The sequence below is a fragment of the Crocodylus porosus genome, unplaced genomic scaffold (genome assembly GCF_001723895.1).
Source record: "Crocodylus porosus isolate Cpor-Errol unplaced genomic scaffold, CroPor_comp1, whole genome shotgun sequence".
Lineage (NCBI taxonomy): Eukaryota > Metazoa > Chordata > Crocodylia > Crocodylidae > Crocodylus > Crocodylus porosus.
Window position 1 is genome coordinate 57,230,553 of NW_017728931.1, and position 19,967 is coordinate 57,250,519.

The 19,967-nt window shown below is 42.6% G+C and overlaps 1 protein-coding gene across 8 annotated transcripts in view; it reads left to right on the forward strand.

Moving 5' to 3' along the window:
* The window catches only part of TMPO (thymopoietin), a 38,969-nt gene that overhangs the window by 4,192 nt on the left and 14,810 nt on the right, over positions 1 to 19,967 (forward strand). For all 8 annotated transcript variants that reach the window (XM_019545105.1, XM_019545102.1, XM_019545101.1 and 5 more), the window contains exons 2-4: positions 8,374 to 8,500; positions 13,471 to 13,635; positions 15,556 to 15,656. In XM_019545105.1, the coding sequence (XP_019400650.1) occupies positions 8,374 to 8,500; positions 13,471 to 13,635; positions 15,556 to 15,656 (393 nt within the window). The remainder of the gene's footprint in view (positions 1 to 8,373; positions 8,501 to 13,470; positions 13,636 to 15,555; positions 15,657 to 19,967) is intronic.

Consider the following 19,967-nt stretch of genomic DNA (forward strand, 5'->3'; position numbering starts at 1 on the left):
CTTGGTGGTTCCCGGCCCAGTGGGGCACAGTGGTTTGCGCCGGAGAGGTGCAGTGAGCAGGTTCTCGGACTCCAGCCCATGAGGGTGGCATAGGCCCCAGAGTGGGGCAACGGGCGCGGGAGAGGGCGAGGAGCAGCGGAAAAGCTGGGAGACAGGCCCAGTGGGGTGAGGCCTGGGCCCGGCAAGCCCAGGGGCGCTGGTAACAGGGTGCAGGTTGCAGCAGCGGCCCAGGGGCGCCGGTAACAGGGTGCAGGTTGTTTAACTGGCCCAGGGGTGCTGGTAAAGGGGCGACAGGCGCGTGACCGACTCAGGGGTGCCAGTAAGGGGCTGCCAGTTGGCGGGATAGGCCCAGGAAGATTGGAGAGGGGTGCCGGGGCATGCTAAGTCCCAGGGGCGCCAGGTGGGTGACAGGCCCGGGGGTGCCAGAGAGGGGCACCAAGGCAGGATGAGCCCAAGGGGTGCCAGAGAGGGCACCAGAGGGCAAGGGCAGATCAATGTCCAGGAAGAACTGCGAGGCTTGGGGCGTGCTAAAGGGGAGGTAGGAGGCATGCATTTGCCCATAAGGCTGTGGGTGTTGGGGGCACCCCACATGGAACGGAGGCAATACCAGCGAGGTGTCAAGGTGGAAGTAGGCAGCCTCTCATAACTGAACTTAAGAACAAAGACATGGCGGGCGAGTAGAGGGTGCTGGACCACCTCGATTGACACGGCAGGGGGCGCTAGCGGGCTCACGGCCGTTTGCAGGCCCTACTCTGTGACAATGATGAAGCAGCATCTACCCTTTTTCTTTTGCAGTGCTGTTTGTATTGGGTTTTGTTTCCGAGAAAATATTGTTATGGTTGGACATCTTCCTTAAATCAGCCTTGTAAAAATTCTGCTTGTTTATTGGTGGCTAAGGTAGACATTGTGCCTGGACTGGTAAATGGCTGATTCTTTGACAAGCCTTCCACATGTTGTAGCACTTCATTGATCAAACTAATAATTTAATGCTTTGTATGAAATAACTAAGCCCTTTCCTAGCCCTGGGTTCAAGCCTGTTTTCCTTTGCTTTTACGCTTTGATATGCATTTATAAGTTTGTCTGAGTTTAATCATTTGTATTAAGTTAAATGCTTTCTGACTATGCCTGCCTTTCAGTTCAACAGTCAGCTAAAACTCTTGTCTTGGGGACCTAGTATTTACTGTCTTAAATTATGAAACCTTCCACCCCACCCCCACTCCCACTCCCTCATCCCACTGCCATAGACTTACCTGGAGGGAGCTGCTCATGCTGCCTGGCTGCCACATGCATGTGTGCATGTGCCCATGCATGTGGTGACCTTTGTCTGATCACCCTCCTCCTGTTCTCCACAGTCCCTTGCAGGCTGGAAGTTTGCTAGCTTGCAAGGGAAAACTGGCTGTTTTCTGCAATTTTTCTCCTTAAAGGCAAAGATCTGCATTTTTCCACAGTGAATGGAAAACCCAGATCCCTGGAAATAAGTGATCTAGTGGAAATAGTAGAAGTCCAGATTACTTAAGAGTAGTTTCATGTGGTCCTCAGTTCTTATGCATTTAATTAGCATGGTAACCTTAATTCTGGCATTTATCTCAGGTACTTGACTTCGTAATACTTATTTCCTCACCATATGACCACCTGGTCACTTTCTTTGTACTAAGCAATAGTTATTCTCTTGATGAAATTAGCCTATGATAAACGTTTCTGGAGGGCATCTGAGGTCAAGAGCTTAGTATGGTTCAATAAGAAGATTACACTTGTAGAGAGAAATTTCTAAAAATCAAAGCATAGTTATGTAGAAATAATACAAACCCACATGCTTCATAAGATAAATTAACCATGAATGTCATGACTGCTAGCACTTTTTCAGTTCTTTAATTCCTGTGATGGTTGGTACCTGAATTGTTTGTGTTGATACAACTTGGTTCTTTTAATAGCCTATTTAACCTTGTTCTGAGGGATTGTAAAGAAGCTTGTACACTTGATGTCCATGCTGCACCTTAATCCAAGCTTTGTGATTATGGCTCTGAATTATGTTTGTGTAGGTGGGATTTAGAAGTATATTCATATTGGCACATTGTTTGGTGCTGTCTAATACCTTTTTAAGGCATATTGTACCAGCCCCAGTTGAAGACAAGATATTATTGAATAACTGGCTAGCATAGCTACCTGGCCAGAGTTCTGTAGTAGAAATGCAGCTATCTAAGATGTTTTATAATTAAATTGTTCCATGATCAGCACAAATGATTTTTGACAAAAGACCTCTTGCTTTAAATAAGTTGTCTCCTGAAGTTTGTGCCAGACTGCAGTCATGTTCTTGTGGTGCTAGGTACTCTACTTGGCTAAGTTTACCAATTCATGGTTTTCTTTGGTCAGTAAAATCTTTTTGTATAGTGAATTAGCATTCTGTAAACATGTTATTACATATGTGTGCATACCCAAACTTTGCTTGGTGTGCATTTCTTCCTTGCACAGCAAGTTTTTTTTAATGATAGCTATAACATAACAGCTTGTACTTGCACAGATGTAATCAACTCATGTCTTTAGGTAGTCTGATTTATTTTAAATGAACCTGCAGCTTTTTGCTGTTAGCAATGAATGTTCCAGTCTTGCTTTTCTGCCCCCATCCTCTTCCCCACAAAAAAAAAAAAAAAATATTACAGGTTACTGTCAAACAGCTTAACATATTCCTCCCACCTTTTTTAAAGTTCATTGACACTTTTTTGCTGCCTCTGAGGGTTCCCTTTCTCATTTTTCCTACTGCTATAGGAAGAAGTATTAAAGTGTGATCAGATTTTTGGATTATGTGGGTTTTTTGTGTAATGTAAGTGATGTTTGAAAAAAAAAAAAAAGAACCACACACTAAATACCAGTTTTAGTTGCAAAGGTGCTAGACCTTCTCAGAATACCAAGTTGACCTGTTGGTTCATCATACATAGTGAAGGATAGTAATGTCTCCCATTACTAATTGAGGAACACTTTTAAAAGGCCTCTGATGCAAGTAGAAAACATGTAGTGGACACTAATTTTGTAAATTCTTTTATAACTCTAGGTCATGCATTAAAACAGTTCTGTTATGAGTATTTGTAATCAGTAGACTTCTGTTTAGGTATGCAGTCTCCTTTGTGAGAAGACCTCTAAAGAAATGTGTGGGAGAGGAACCTAAACCCTATCAATTCCAGGTTTCTTGTAATTGTGGACATAAGTATAGAGCAAGTTTTTAATTTGCTGCCAGTGTTGGTCATGATTACATCATAGCACCAAACAATCATGCTATGTGTTCCTCAAATAACTTGTTTCCTCTCCTGCTTCTGACTTCTATAGATTGTTTCCATATAAATGCCACTGTAGTGAACAGGAATGTATTTGGTAGCTATGTTAGTCTGAGACTAAAAGAAATGCAAAACTCTAGAACTCTTGGTTCAGAGAGACCTTTTATTAGGCCAACTGAGAAATCATAAATATTTTATTATTAAAATGCCAAAGATATTACAATTTTATTGTAGTGAATAAACTTGTTTGTTCTTCTAGGGGTCTAAGATCAATTTCTACCTGAAGAGGCAACCAACCTGTCATTCAAGGCTTTAACTGTTCATTTAATATGTTGAAAATGCACAGCACAAACACTTGTAGTCCTACATGCATGCAATGGTTAGATTTGACCTTCTACATGGAGACCTACAGAAACTTTGTACATGCAGAATGTTTAGGTCTGACACCAAAAAGTGAACAGGGATGGCATCTGCCTTAAATGGTTGGGTTTACAGATGAGGGTAGTCTGAGTCTTAATACTCAGAATCTTCTCATAAATAGACCCAAGTAAAGGTGCATTTGACTTCTGTTTTTCTAACCCCTTCTTCCCTCCCCCATCCCAGAATTCTTTTCCCCAGGTGCATGCATCTAACTTGACCTGAACTAGTGTAATGTAGAGCAGGTTATAGAAACTAGTAAAGCCTACACACTACCCTGTTCCATAATACAGAAGTTGGAAGACTATAGCTTTAAAGTCAAGCAGTTTATCCTATGTTGTATAGCAGATTTCTAAAGTATTAGGCATTGTACCTCATGGGAGATTATTAGTGTAAGCATCTATGAAATCGATAAAATACCATATTTTCTCAACTTCAGGTTGAGTTTTTCCCCAACACGGAGGATGGGGGAGGGAAGCCTCATCTTGGATTTGAGTACCTGTGCAGGGTAGTTGATGGCTCAGCTGTGGGCCAGGGTGGCTCATGAAAGAGGGGGCTCACAGCCTGGGGGGGCGTGGAAGAGACTGTAGCCCATCCCAGCTGGACTCTGAGCTGCCATTGCTGCTTCTGCCTGATGGGTCCAGGGCTGGGGCTGCAGCAAGTGGGCACATAGGGGAGGGGGTGATAGGTGCCAGGGGGTCAAACACGGGCACAAGGAGGGGTTGGGGAGCAGGCATTGAGGCAGGGCAAGTGGGGGGGGCAAGGGGTAGAGGTTTTGCCCTTTGCCCTATACTGGTTTCCCTGCCATAGTGGTGGGGGGAGTATGAATTTAAGATAACCCTCCAAGAATTAAGTTTGTACATGGGAAAACTATAACATGATTTTCCATGTATATAATTTTATTAGTAGATGGTCATAATTTTGAAATAGTCTTGGATTTGGGTAAATATGGTAGCTCAAGAAGAAGGTACAGCTGGCTGTGGCAACCAGGGGGCCATCAAGATGTAGGGATACAAGGTGCATATAGCATGTGGGGGGAAGAAATGTATTTGGAATGTGGAATGCAGAATTCTGTTCCTTTCCTCCCCTTGGTTCTGGCACAGAGACCTGCTAATATGCAGCAGTTTACTTTTTCTCAGCCCACCCGCTATCTGTTCAGCCAAAAGCTATGGATTTAATACTTTTACTGAAACTGGACTCTACCCCTGTTGTTTGCTGGACTAGAAAGAAGCAGTAGCACTGTCTCCATGCTTCTATTCCAGCAAAGAAAGCCAGCTTCCCCACTTAAGACATGCACCCCAGTTTTGAAGGACTGTTTTGCAGGGGGGAGGAGGAGGTGCATAGGATATGTGAGTAAACAGTAATATGCTCAGGTGTTGATACCTAGATGATTGTTAGCTGCCAGTGTGGGGGGGGGTGGGAGATGAGATCCTATCCTGCATCAAGAGATGGGGGAACTGTAAATGTTACTGTAAAAGGCACCAGTAAAGCTTTATCTTGGTAGGATAATGTACTATTCTGGTCACCGATGTTCACGAACTATGTATTCAAACTGGAGCTGTGCATGGAAGGGCTACTCTTTTCTTCTGAAAACACCTACTTTACAAGAGGGGTCTAAAAGAATTTGTCTCGGTGTATGGAAAATATTGCTACAAGGGTATATTGCTCTCTAGAAATGCATCGGAGGAGTAAAAAACACAAGTGGGGCAGAAGGGAAAAAGATAGTATTGGCATAAGAACAAGCAGCCATAGAAATTTCTGTCTGGATATTAGGAGGAGGGTTTCAGTAAGAAGGGTGGGGAAGGAAGGGACAGAACAATTTTAGCTAGCTTTAAGATGCATTTTGAGTTTATAGAAAATATTTTGGCAGCTGCTCAGAAACCATTTCTTCTAATATGTAAAAGCTAACTGTAAGTTTTAATCCTTTTTTTTTTTTTTAAATGCTAATACAGGTTAAGTTCAGACCAGGCTTAGCTTGTATCCTCTCTATAATGCTCAATGACTAGAACTACATTAAACACTTAAGAATAGCTGAACTCAATTTCATTGCTCTTACTTTCTCTACTCTGAGTTCAACTGCTACTTGTATCAGAAGAAAATTTAATAGGCATGGAATGGTTAGTGTGAGTAAATTAGTCAGGTGTTTTATAAAAACCAGTACTTCACCTAAAATATTTATCTATGGCAGTATCTGCTACCTTAGTAAGTGTGCCTTGTACTTATGGGGAGCCTTAAAAGATTATAAAATCCCTTATGGGACATGGGGATGTGTTGCCTCTTCAGGCTGTTCATAATATCATAGATGAAACGTTTGCCTGTGTTTTATATTTGCATAATTGGGTGTCTGAAAGGACTGCGCAGCGCTTCAGTCCCTGGTTTGATTTGGCCTGATTTGGTGGCCGAATCTCTGAATCAAATTGCGAGACCCTTTAATCTCTCTGAATCAAATTGGAACCCTCTGAATTGATTTGGAGAGATTCAGAGATTTGGACCTAGACACAGCTTTAAATGCTTTTTCTACCTGCCTCAAAGTACCACGCGGCTAGTGAACGCTGTGATGCTGGAGCAGATGGAATGTCCCACAGAAGCATGGCGGGCTCCCCAGCATGCTCGGCAGCAGACCCGGAAGTGGACTGCCACCCATGCACTCCCTAGCAGACCTGGAAGTGGACCAGAAGCACTTTACCGCTGAGCTTGTGGGGGGGCCTGCACTCCTGTAAGCTGCTCCATCCACCCCAGCATCACAGTGTTCATGAGCCGCATTGGTATCTCAAGGTATGTAGGAAAAACTTTTAAAGCTGTGTCTGTGGCCGAATTGTTGATTCTCCAAATTGGCATTGAATCTTCAGATTCGGATTCAGCTGAATCAAATCAGGGACAGTGATATGAATCAAATTGCTGTCCCCAATTCAGGCTGAATCTGAATTGAATACGGCCTGCTCCGCACATCCCTAGTGTCTGAACTTTAAAACCTTTGAAGCCTAAAAAAATAAAAGTTTACTGGAGCAACAAAGAACTTCTTTTTAAGTCATGATAAATGCCTGGTGCGGCCAAAGCTTCCCAAAGGGCAGCAAAACAAAGTTAAGAAATTTGATGTTCTTGTCAGCTTCACTGGTAGCCAAAAATTTTTACTAGAGTCTGCTTCAGGTTGTATTAGAACAGTAGTTTTCAACTCTTTTTAATACATGGACCCCTAAACCATTTTGAATAGATATGTGGGCCACTTTGAGCTAGAAGTGTGGGTATCTGCATGCTTTTGGTCATAGTCATCTTCTGTGGACCCCTTGGACATAGTCTGCAGACTCCCAGCAGTCTGTGGACCACAAGTTTGAAAACTGCTGCCTTAGATCTACCTGTAGAGTTGGCAGGTCTGTGCATCAGATTAATTTGCGTAAGGTTGATGGATTTTTCCTTACAACCTTAATGTCTTGGTTTTCAATTGTTTTAATTAGCTGATGGCAGCTGACTAGGAAATTATACTGCTTAGCTTTGAAAAAGAGATACTTGTCCAGTAATCTATTAAATAAGGCTTTTTCAATAGCTCTCAACAGTGTAAAACTTTCTTTGAATGTTAACTGTGTGTTTAACAGTTTTCTACAAGTTAGTTGTATTTCTGTTGCATGCAGAGGCAATTGTGTTGCTGATCTGGTCAGCAATGTAATCAGTGCTGTTCTAAAGATGCTGACTAGAGAAACCAGCAAAAATCTTAAAATGCTGCGTTCATTTTAATTAACTTTTTGCTGGTTGACCCGTAAGTCAATGTGAAAAACTGCAGCAAATGAGAAACCCTAGTTAAGATGATGCACTATCTATTCACTGTTGCCAGCTAAGTGTAGTTGACAGATGGATAAGTTTAAAAAAAAAAATCTGCCTGTTTGATTAGTAGTATACAAATGGATAAAAGTTAGGAAGTTTATACACTCAACTGTTTAAGCAATGCAAAAAACTAAAGTGGGGATATAGATGGTTTAGCTCTGTATAATAACTCAAACAAGCTGGATGTACCAATCTTGTCTTTTGGAAACTGTTCAGAAACAGTTTCTTATTTCCAAGGAACAAAAAGTAACCGGGATTTCCTAACACAGATATGTCACTGTTCTTGTGGCCCTTATTAGGCCCAAATACCTCAGAAAAACTAAGCAAAATGGAAACTTTTCAGCCAATTGATGGACCAAGAAATTTAGAGCAACTGATAACCAACTTGCTTCAGATGAGAGAACCCTAGTAACAATGCTTCATTTTATTTGAAGGGGTATGGTTCCCAAGAAAACTTTTGCTCACACAGTTGAAAATTGCTATGAACAGATAACTAGACAATCTTGATCCATGGTAACGCCAGCTAGTTTTCTGGTATCATCATGGGCCATTATTTCAAAAAATGGCTCAGAAGGAGAATTATATTGTATTCCCTCTACTGTTCTACTTTTAAAATTAGAAGAAAGATTGCACACTAATTTTACACTTAAACTGATTCCTCTTCCTTTCCTTCCCCTCCTCTCCCCCCCTACTAGTTTTCCTGAAACTGAGACAACACAAATGAGTGACCATCTGAATTGTTAATATTGTGCCACCTCCATATGACTTGCTAATATTCTGTCTATGCATTCAGTTGGGAAAGGTATGCTTGTTCTGTGATGTGAAGGAAACCTGTGTGTGTATCCATGGTTTTTTGTTTTCTTTTTCTTTATAGAAAGCCACAAAGAAAACTGATAAACCCCGGCCAGAGGAGAAGGATGACCTAGATGTAACAGAGCTCAGCAATGAAGACCTTCAAGAGCAACTTGTGAAATATGGAGTAAACCCTGGTCCTATTGTGGGTAGGTTAATAAAGCTATCAAATATTACACGTATGTGTATTGTGCCTGCTTTGTACAGTCTGAAATAAAATGGTAGCAAAGTAACTTGAATATTTTTTTTAAAGTATATGTTTCACTTTTTTGTTGTTGAAGGTAATGGCAGAAATACTACAGTAAACTCTCTGGTAACCGGCATGCCGGCTTGTAAGGAAAAGCGAAACCGGAAGTGCCATGGTGGGCACTTCCAGTTTCTCCGAGCCCCCACAGCCCAGGGCAAAGCAGCCTGTGCTGCTGAGCCCCCGTGGCCTGGGGGCATATCAGGCTGTGTGGGGTCCATCTCCCTGTCCAACAGGGATTGTGGGAGGGGCAACGATGCTGCGGGAGGGACACCACAGAGGTGGCGTGAGAAGTGGCAGCTGGAGCCACTGAATTAACTGGCGTATCTTGATATCCGGTGTTCCCCATTCTCAGTGGGTGCCAGATAACAGAGCTTTTACTGTACCAAAATGAGTCTCTCCTGCAACAGAACTCGTGGAGGAGTGATGTTGAGGAACTGAGGGTTTAAAAATAGCATATAGGCAATAACTTATGGTATCCTGAATAGGGATGTGGGAAGTTAAATGTTTAAACAGTAAGTAATGGTACACTGGTAATGCATTACCAGTATAAATATAATGTTTAGCACGGGGTGTAGTACAGCAGGGAAGGGAAGTGATGCAGTGCCTCAGGAACAGGAAGGTAGTAGGGCAGGCAGAAGGGAGGGAGGAGTGAAGAGCAGGGGAGCAGGAGGGGTGAAGAAGAACTGATACCCATAGCTAGTTTGCTCCCTCCCTCCCAGCAGACTGGTGGCTGCAGTGGCCTTGGAAAGCCCCTTGCCTGCTGCTGCCTACAGCTTTGTGCGGACTGTTGTCTGGCAGGGTTTGCTGCCACCTCCTCCACTCTGTCAAAGGCCCTGGGGAGAGAATCCTAGCAGCAGTTGTGTCCAAGTGGTCTGTGTGCGGTCCCTGGTTCCCTGTGCTGCTCTGGGCAGGTGGCTGCAGCCCCTCCCTCACAACAGGGTGGGGTAGGTGTCAGGGTGGGACTCCACACCCTCTGGTGGGACTAGGTGTGTGTGTGATCTGTTAACCATTTAATTGATATAATTAGAGATGGTTAAATGGATAATTTTTAAGGGATATTTACATCTGTAATTCTGAATACTGAGTAGCTCTAAGTCCATAACACAGCATTCAGAAGTATTTTGCATCAGCTTGCTGTACAAGACAAAACGTGGTGAGTAGTAAAGTTAGGGAAGTATTGAGCTCCACTTTTTCTAACATTGCAGTTCCAGTGTTCCCGTGCATCATACTGATGCGTTCCTTGGGCCCTGCATCCTCCCCCCAGATGAATAATATTAGAGTGTAACTGCAATGAAGTTACTGGTCCACAGACCTGCACTTCTTTTATGGGGTTCTTGGGATGTATCTAAATTGCTGGTATAGATATACACTTGTCTGCTCTGTTCAACAGTGCTCTTATGAAACTGTCAGCTGTAGAAATGTGTTGGCCCAGAACAGGTGTAGGCAAAATTATGGCCTGCAGGTCAGATCCATCCCACCGAGGGATTCTGTTCAGCCTTTGGCAGGTCCCTTGGCCCCTCCCAGCCCAGGTGCTGGTGGGGGCAGCCTGGGCTTTTGCATGTCTAGCTGGTATTGCCACCTAAGGGTGTGTGGCAGGGCAGGGCAGGGGCAGCACAGCAGCTAGACTCAGCTTCCTGGTAGCCCCTGCAGCAGTACCTTGCTCTGCTGGCCACTGCTTCTCACCCACTGCCAGGGGCACTGGAAGGAGCAAATGGGCAGGCAAGGGCTCCATGGAAACCAGCCCGGGACCTCTGCGGGCAGGGTATGCTCGGATAGAATGGGTCCATGGGTGGTCAGGGAGCAGCATGTAGAAGCAGGAGAGGTGGGCAGGGCCAGGGCCAGAATCACATGGCAATGACAGCACTGGGCCAGGGTTTGGGGCGGAGCCCCAATATCCCTGCATGTTCCTGCCTGCGGAACCAATGCCCATTGCAGGGAGCAGATGTGGATGGGCCTGAGGCCAGATAGGATCAGTTGCTCCCCCTCCCCCTCCTCCCCTTTCCCTTCCTAGCCTGCAACAGCTCTTTGAAACAACTTAAGTTGCCCTCCAGATCAAATAATTGCCCTCTCCTGGGCCAGAGGCACCTGAGGCAGAGGCTATCTTACGGCATGTTGTTGAAAATTGAATTAAGTTACTGCTTCAGTTTAGGGAGCGTGACTACATGGAACCAAACCAGCTTTCATGGCTGCATGGTCTGCCATGTAACGTATGAATTACTAGAATCCCCATTAGTGAACACCTCTAGATATTGTGTATGATACTTTGACCCCACCTTCTCAAACAGTTTCTTTTTTAGTTTCTTTCTAGACCCATAGTTAAAATACAAATGGTACTGGCTTGATGTTTTTACTATGGCTTTTGAGCTCTTGAGGTTTTGCTAGGCTGGAGTTTGAATTATAGTAGAGTCGATTACCTGAACACCAGTTTTTCTTAATGCAGGCCATTTTACCAACTGCACACAATGAGGACAAATGAATGCAAGGGCATTCAAAGGAAAGTTACTTTAATTATGGGGCTGGGGTTTGGAATTAAAATACTGTATTTAGTTTAATACAAGATGAGGTTTGTTTCTCCAATTGGCATTTGAGGAAGAGGGGGCTAGAGCTCCTTGTCTTGTATTTGCATACAAGGAAACTTCATTAGTTGTATTAAATTCATTAAATGCAATAGCAACAGTGCTCAGTAATGGAAACTACTTATGAAGTTGATTTAAATGCAACCAATACTGAGCACAGAGTGTAAAACACATGACCCATAGTGGACAAACATACCTATTTTTTTTAATTTTGTCAGTCCAGATTAGTCATATTGGTTCCATATTCCATCTGCTGAGCAGAGCTCAGTTGCTCAGGTCCGTGTGGTGTTACCATGGACAAGCATCTTGCCTCCCAGACTCTTTAGCCCAGGGCTGCAGATACTCCCAATCCATGACAGGCATCCCATGTGCAGGCCCCAAGCCCAGTGATCTTGGGGTTCAGATTCCTCCAAGTCTTGCTTGCTGCTTGGCCAAAGGAGGCAGCTAGGGAGAAATCCCCCATTTCCATGGACCAGTACTACCTTCTACAGTGGTGGTGGTGATCACATTTCCTCTGCCAGGTAAAGCCATGATGGGAACCTACCAGAAAGATTTATGCACAGTGAGGAAGATTGCATTAGTGCTAGCCCATCTGAATAAGATTAGTATCTATTACATACAGTTCTCCTCAGCCTTGACTCTTTCAGGTCATGGTAAGCTAATACACTGAATACATTTTGATTTCTTCTTCACTCCCACAGCTGAGCTGTGCCTTTCCCCATTTCTGATGATTCCTGTTTCTTCACCAGCTTTGATTGTCTGGCAGATATCACCAAGTGGGGCCCCAGACAGTTCATCTAGATTTTCTATTACTTTCTCTCAGCCTGTTGCATATGGCTAGTGTGGTCCCACCCTCCATGAGATGGAGCCGGACCAGCTTGCCTTGCACCTCACTGCGTATAAATTTTTGGAGGATCCTAGAACTCATGACTAGAACACCAGGCTCTAGTGATGAGTGGCAGGGAGGGGGGCGCTAATTAGCACATGGATCCTTTTGGTAGGTATCTTGAGTACATATACTAAGCAGTGTTGAGGTATGGGGTTACTATGGTTTGAAACACAGTTGCCTCTGCTGGGGCCCGGCCCAGTGAACTTGGGAAATCATCAGTCTTTTGGCTTTGGTCTAACATCATATGTAGTTTGTCCTATATATAAGTAGGTAGAAAAGTGCTGCTTAAAACTAAGTAAAAGAAGGTAAAATGCATCAATTCTGGATGAACTAAATTACTACAGGCATGTGTATGTCAAAACCAGTGTCTTCAGATTTGCTCCTCACTTTCACATGCTCAGCAAGAGCAGGGTCTGATGGTAAAATTGTGGTAGGGGAGCTGCAAGGGGGTGGAAATTGCAGGCAAGGGAACCCCAACTGGATTTAATTCCCTTGCTATGGCAGTGAAAGGGGGTCAAATTCAAGGCAAGCCTCCAATAATTAGGTTCTGTACCTGGAAAAATTTTATAATTTTTCCCTATATAGAATCTAATTTGGGGGGGTAGTCTTATATTCAGGGTCATCTTTTATATTTGAGTAAATGCAGTAGATGGTAATACATTTGTGTTCACTTAATGCATGTTTCTTTAGCTGAAAATGTGATTTTAAATAAGCAAGTTTCGATTATGATTATTTTGAACTGTTAACTCTACTGTAGTGCTTAGCCTCAACTCTTTCTAAAACAGAATAGTTAGGACAATAGAACTTAGTTACTTGCTTCATTTGGACTGTTTATGAATAAAGCTAGCAGAACTAGTATTTTTTTAATACTTAACTGTGAACCACGTACCTGATGGGACTAGTGTTCTTGTGTAAATGGACAATAGCAATGAAAGGTGGTTGTGTACATAGAACTGGTGATGTAAGATTTCTTGAGCCATGTATTTTCTTTTTCTTGATTTGCGTCTTTTTGGAAGTTGTAAGCAAGCTGAACAGGGGTGTTTTAAAAACTATACAGATGCAGTATGATGGTAGGCTTATTGGATAAGGCATAAAATGAATATAGTTTGTTTCCATTGATTCTGTAAATATACTAGCTGTAAAATGTCTGTTACCATGAATTTAATGTGTGGAAATGTTTAACTCAAGAGCTTGTGGCCCTCGTAAAGGTACTGAAGTGTATCTTTCTTACTGCAGCATACCCGGTCCCAATTGGGATTGTGGATAGAACACATGAGTGATTTAGCGAGGCCTGTTATTGAGTAGATGTATCATGTCTTCAGTAGCTGTTTACTTTCTGAGAATGTTTGGCCAGACAGATTGACAAGTCATAATCTTCTATCATTTTGAATATGTTTTATCTTATAGCTACTACAAGAAAGGTCTATGAAAAGAAATTGCTGAAACTAATGGAACAAGGCCCCGAGTTGAAGTCTCCAGCACCTCTCCCAACACCAGCAATTTCTTCATCTGCTGAGAATACCAGACAGAATGGAAATAATGATTCTGACCAATACAGTGACAATGAAGAAGGTAAGATGGTAATGGAAGGTTAAATGTAAATGAATGGCTTTAGGGTTGAGCAAGTGTGTAATAGTAAGTATGTACATGCAAAGGCATTTCAGGTTTGAGAATTAAATTAAGTGATTGCTTCAACTTGGGGATCATAATAACATGGACTAGAAAACAGCCTTCTGGTTGTATGGTCCCCCGCTAGTTTTACCAGCATGCTCTGATTTTTTTAGGTTTGAGTTGTCACATATGCATTACTATAATATTCCATTGATGATCTTTAGATATTTTGTGTGATTCTTTTACCCCACCTTCTCAATTAAATATAACCTTCTTTTGCACTGATGACATCCTAAGGATAGGAATCAGAATAGCTTCTGAATCTGAGAGTAGACTTTTCTTCAAGATCAGGGCTTCTAGAGGTACACTTCCTCTTCTCTTCACCCCTGCATCAGAGTCCTTCTTAAGGATCAGATTTCTGCAGTCAAAGGATAGATCTGCAACAGCTTTCAAAGGGATTACAGTAACTGTCTCTGAAGTTCATAAGCAATATATCTCCTATCTGAGCGTCTGAAGGATTTTCAGATGTGAAATCCTTTTGCATCTTTCCTTCAGTAAGTGTTGGGGCTTATCTGTATGTCTGAGACCTAAAACCTATGTGCATTTAAAATGCAGTAGCTGTTCCTAATTATGACCACTCTTTCAAGAATAAATATTTATGTAAAGTTGATTGAGAACCATTCCATGTACAGACAGTCCTGTTTATCCTTGAAGATGGTAAGGGCTTCATTGAATGAAAAGCAGGTTTTGAATAACTACTGGAGTGTATGTGATTCATGAGGTCCAAGGGTGCATCTTGCTGATCTTTTTATAGGGTATGGTATTGAGGATAGAGACACATGCATGGAATTAAAGGACTATTCTTGGAAACAAGTTGGAAGAGCATCCCCCTTTGACAGAACATGCCCAGCCAGGGATAGGTAGGGAAGACCAGTCAGGGTTTGAAACACAGTTAATAATTTTGTTACCCACAGATTCTCCTTGCATGTTTGTTTGTCTGTATTGATCTGTATTTCTGCGTAATGGTCTTTCAGGGTGTTGTGGAACAGATAAACATTCCCTTTTCGTGGGATAACTTTGATAACTTTGACTAGACATTCAATAGGGAAAGGAGGATTTGTAGACTAAATGAAATTGTCAGCCGGTAATTATCAGTTCTCATCCTTTCTGTCCAGTATTTCCTTTTGATTCTAGGAAAATATTTAAAAACTAAAGGTATAGAGGGATAGCATTTATAATACTTCAGCTTCTAGGTAACTTGAGCTCTAAACCTTCCATGTAATGACAGAGGCAACACTTGATGCCAGTATTAAGTTAGTCACTAAACGCTGCTTTGTTTCTTGTTTTAATAAAGAGGAACTAAACAAGAAGCTCAAATACACAGTCTTGACAAAACGTATATACAGGTATTCAAGTGAAATGTTGTAATCCTATCCTGGCCCATAGCTTATATGAAGCTATGAGCTATATGATTTTTTTTTTTTTCCCCCAGAACATTAGAAGCTTTAGCAAAACATGAATCTGTCTCGTTTTGTTTTAAGAATATTCTTTAAAGTTATTTGTTTTGTTGAACAAATCCATTTTGGACAGTTGTCCAGGGCCTTATAGGAATTTTGGCTTTTTTTTATAATGTGTTCTTGTCTAGGAGGAGGCAAACCAGCCTGTATTTGAGAGCGTTCATTTAATTTTGACATCTAAACTTTTGGCTGCTGGAATGGACCACAATGTGAACTAATTTGGTTATAAAGAAATTATTTTTTTGTTTAAACTACAAACTAGTAACCTTTTTAAGAGAATTTTCTAAGGAAAAATACTCTTCTGTCACTCTTATTTCTATTTTACAAATAAGAGCTAAAATCAGTGACTGCTTCATTTTTTCAGATCCCAAGGTGGAGCTCAAACTTGAGAAGAGAGAACCGCTGAAGTCCAAGACAAAAGCTCCAATAACCCTGAAGCAAAGAAGACTTGTTGAACACAACCAGGTATCCTTGTTTTTCTTATGGAAGTCATACTTTTAATGGCACTTTCTTACTGGGTGACTGCTTGTGATTGTGCATAATATACTCACCAAAGCTTCTGAACTTACTTTTATAGTAAAACTTAACCAATAGTTACCGTATGCTTAAATTTAACAGGCTAAACTTTTTATTGCGAGTTTGCTAGCAGCCTTGTTTTAATGCGGCACAGGAAGCTCTAAACTAGCTATAGCTCTTGTCCAGCTGATGAGGCTCCCAACTGTGGTGGCATAGCTACCTTGATACATGTGCAAGTTAAAGCTGCAGGGAAACCAGCTTTAAAGTTGTTACACAATTTTCCAGCTCTGACTATAGCTGAATGGACCTTTTATGGCGTGATGGTTACTTTGCATGTGTAGCTGGTATAAATGAGTTGTGCAGTTAACTAGTTCATTGCACAGTTTATGTAACGCATAGAGGGGGCCTTTAGTAATTTTGCAAGCAAAGTCGCTGTATAAAGTTTTTAAAAATGGACACCTCCATGCTTGTCGTGGATTTTTGCTGTTCATCCTACTTGCTTTGACAGGATATAAATACTGGCATTTGTCTTTGGTATATGGTGGGGCGTTTTGTTTTTTGGGGGGTTTGTTTTAATTGCTATGTTAGTCTTCTCTTGTGCTACATTTTTGAAGTCTCACTTCAGCGGTTCTCAAGTGGGGTGTTATGGCATCCCAAGGTGCTGCAAGATTTTCTGATGAATTGCAGCATGGGCATCACGGCTGCTACTAGGTGAACTCTTCATGCCACCTTGTGCACAGCTGAACTGAGAGGGGCTGTGGCATGAATGTGCTCTCTTGCTTGCAGTAAAGTTGTTTGATAAACCTAGAGCAGGAAAGAGTCCTTGGTCCTGCTGCAGCTTTTTTTTTTGACCCCACACAGCATCTCCTGGAAACAGATGTGCATGGCAAGTGGAGTTGTCTCCTATGCCTCTGGTTCCAGAAGGAGCATGTTGGTGCTGGACCAAGAAGGTTGTGACAAACAGAGCCCACTCGCCCCTTATTTTGGTTCACTCCACCCTCAAGCCATGAATGGACTGGGCATCATGGGTCCCCATAGCTCCTCGGACCCATTTCCCTCAAATGTGATTGTTGTAGCACGAGTAGTGGGGGACACAAGCTCTGTGAAGACGTGACTTGGGCTCTCACCTGTGGCTCAACCTTGGCTGGCTCTCGGGACCAGCACGTGCAGCAGAGAGGCTTCAGCTGGAAGGAGAGTCATAGCCTTGGAGGGGAAGTTGGCATCTGGTGATCCGGGAAGGTTTCTTCGTGGGGGGGTCTAGGGCATGGGAGCTGAACTGGAGGGATGGTTTAAGCCCCACATGGTGCTGCCCCAGCCAGTGGCAAGCACAGGGAGGAATGGCCCTTAGCGGGATGGTAGTGGAGTCTCTGCTGTAAAGTGGCCTTTCTCTTCCTTCATGATCTTTAATGTAATGGATTGGGAGCTTCTAAGGAGCAGGAGAACCTAGGGCACAAGGTAGTTTAAGATCTGTTGCCCAGTGTCCTTTCTGTCTTGCATTATCTGATTTCAGAAATGCAGCTGAAAATTGGGTCTGGTGTTGGCTAGGAGAGAGGGTGAGGTGGGGCAAGAGAGTGTGAAAGAGCTAGCATGTGCATGTGGAGCAGGGATGCAAGGGAAACTGCATGTTGTCACCAATGAGCTAAAAGCTAGTAAAGCCAGACAGGACCATGCTTGCTTGCAGACAACGTTCCTGATCTTTAGGGAGCAGAAGCTCGGCACTCCTGGAGAATCAGGCCCCTGTAAAGCAGGGGTGGGCAAAATGTGGGCCGGATGCGGCCCACCAGGCCATTCTATCCAGCCTGCGGGGTCCCTAAAAAGTTTAGAAAATAAATATTAATCTGCCGCTGGTTGCCCGTCATGCGGCCTTTGATGGCTTCCCAAAACTCAGTAAGCGGCGCTCTGCCCAAAATAATTGCTCGCCCCTGCTGTAAAGTATCTCAGTTGAATTCTGCCGAAACTGGAGTGCCTAGAACAGTGATTCTCAACCAGAGTGCTTTTGGGCTTCGTACATCAAGGTAAAGTGAGGAGGTAGGGAGCATCTCTCTCTGCACAGGGAAAAGGATCTTTGCCTACATCTGTAGAGGGTCCTGCTAAATTCAAAGAAGTTTACAGGGGGGTTCCTTGAGTCTAAAAATGTTAAGAATCACTGCTTTAGCCAGTCATTTAAGTCATTGTAATATGTGCTTTTTAATGCATTACAGCCTCGGTTACCCAGACCCGGTTGGAATGCACCTGCTAAAAAGCCATTTGTCCCACTGAATACATTTGCATAAGTGGAGCCACAGCATCCTGTGAAGAATTGCATGTGCTAATACATGATGCACAGTATAAAATCATACCAGTCTAACACTACAATAAGTTGAATAAAAAGAGAATAGCAGTATTTATGCGATGACAGCAATTACATATTAGTAGGATTAAGTTGCAGTTTGGAAAACTGCTCTATTTAATGCTGTATACTTCCTCTGTCTATAGTGAATTTCACCTGCTTGTGAGATTTTTAACTGCAGACACTACCATTAATTTTTGTTATTAATAGCGCTGCCTTTTTTTTTTTCATTTTTCAGAACTTATTCTAAATGTTGTTCAACGTACCAGAGGAGCTTTTTCCTTTTTTCTTTCAAATGCACAAAAATTTCCAAAACAAATGTACTCCTTTCTAGGCCTTTGATATGCCCAAATTCAATATTGGACTAGAAATAGCTTTTCTAGGTCAATTATATGACTTAAATCCAGTATCCCATGGCCCTTTCAGGCTTGGAAGGGGAATTAGTCAAAAAGTGGTCACCCTTTTGTAGTTGGACTCAAGCATGGGGTATGACTGCACTAGAATATGACCCATCCGTGGACTTATAGGGATACAGACGTGTCTTTGCCAATCCTGCCATCCAGTTATCTGTGTATTCACATATCTCTGAACCACATAGTTAGTTGCAGTCTTCAGGCCATTTACTTAAAATTTGGCTATCTCTGGGTTGGGCTTTAAGGTGTGTTTTTCTTAATATTTTGTATAGGGCTTTTTGTTTGTTTTTCCCCAGAAAGTATCTATGACCCAGTTTTAACTTAGCCACTGTCTTATCCAGATAAACTGGATAAATGATAACATGGGAGTACTGAATCTCTCAATACAGTTCTTAAAATGATGAATGGTTTACTACTTTGGTCCAAAATGGACCTTTCTTTTTTTGTTTTACGTGGGACAGTGGATATTTTAGTAGTTCCATCTACAGAAGCAAAAGGCACTACAGCTATTAATAGTAGCTTATCATATGTAATATTCAAAGCTCTATAAACATCTCACTAAAGCACCATAAACTTCCAAAGTAAGCTTTACTCTTAGGAAAGAAAACTCCTTTTGGATAAGGGCATCTCAGAGTTGTTTTGTTTTTGTCCCATCACCATTCTCTCCCCCAGTTCCCTTTACAGTCTGATAAGCTAGAGGAGCATAGAGGGCCTTCTTTCTTTTGTTTCTATGCCACCGTCTCTGGAGAGGCTCAGGGTGACTTACAGTAACAGGCACAGTTAACTGCTGCTTCAAAAATAAGGAAGGCAATTTTTGGACTGGGGCTAGAATGTGAAGGAAAGGTGGCAATTTTGGGGTTTTTCTGTTGGCAATTCTTAAAAATTAAGGTAACTTAATGTGATGACTTGTGTAAAAACGCAGGCTTCAGTTTTGAGTTTCACTTAGATTGGGGTGGCTGACCTGCAGCATGAGTGCCACAAATAGCACAGACAGCCTCTGTGTGGGGCTTGTAATAACTTGGGGAGGTGGCAGAAGGCAGAGCAGGAGAGCAGACTAAGAGCATAGGATGGGGAACAGAAAGTAGAGGAAGAGGATTGGAGTGGCACTCGGGGATAATGTATGGCTAACTTGTGGTATGCCTGCCAAAAAGGTTGGCTTCACTGTCCTAGATGCTATGTGAGTACTTCATGAGGCAAGGGTAGGGAGCAAAGCAAAGCTAGGATTTAGTTCCTTTTTGTCTCTTTGAAATCCATCCTCAGACTGATTTAAAGTAGTTTATTAGCCCCCCAGGCACACTGCAATGCTGTGGAGCTGTTCAGAACCTTTTTATTCAACTCCTTTTGGCAAGCTGCATGTTTCATAGTTTCATTGTTTCTAGGGTTGAAAGGGACCTGAGTAGATCATCTAGTCTGACCCCCTGCCATGGCAGGAAAGAGTACTGGGGTCAAACAACCCTAGCAAGGTGTTCATCTAGCCTCCTCTTAAAGACCCCCAGGGTAGGAGCCAGCACCACTTCG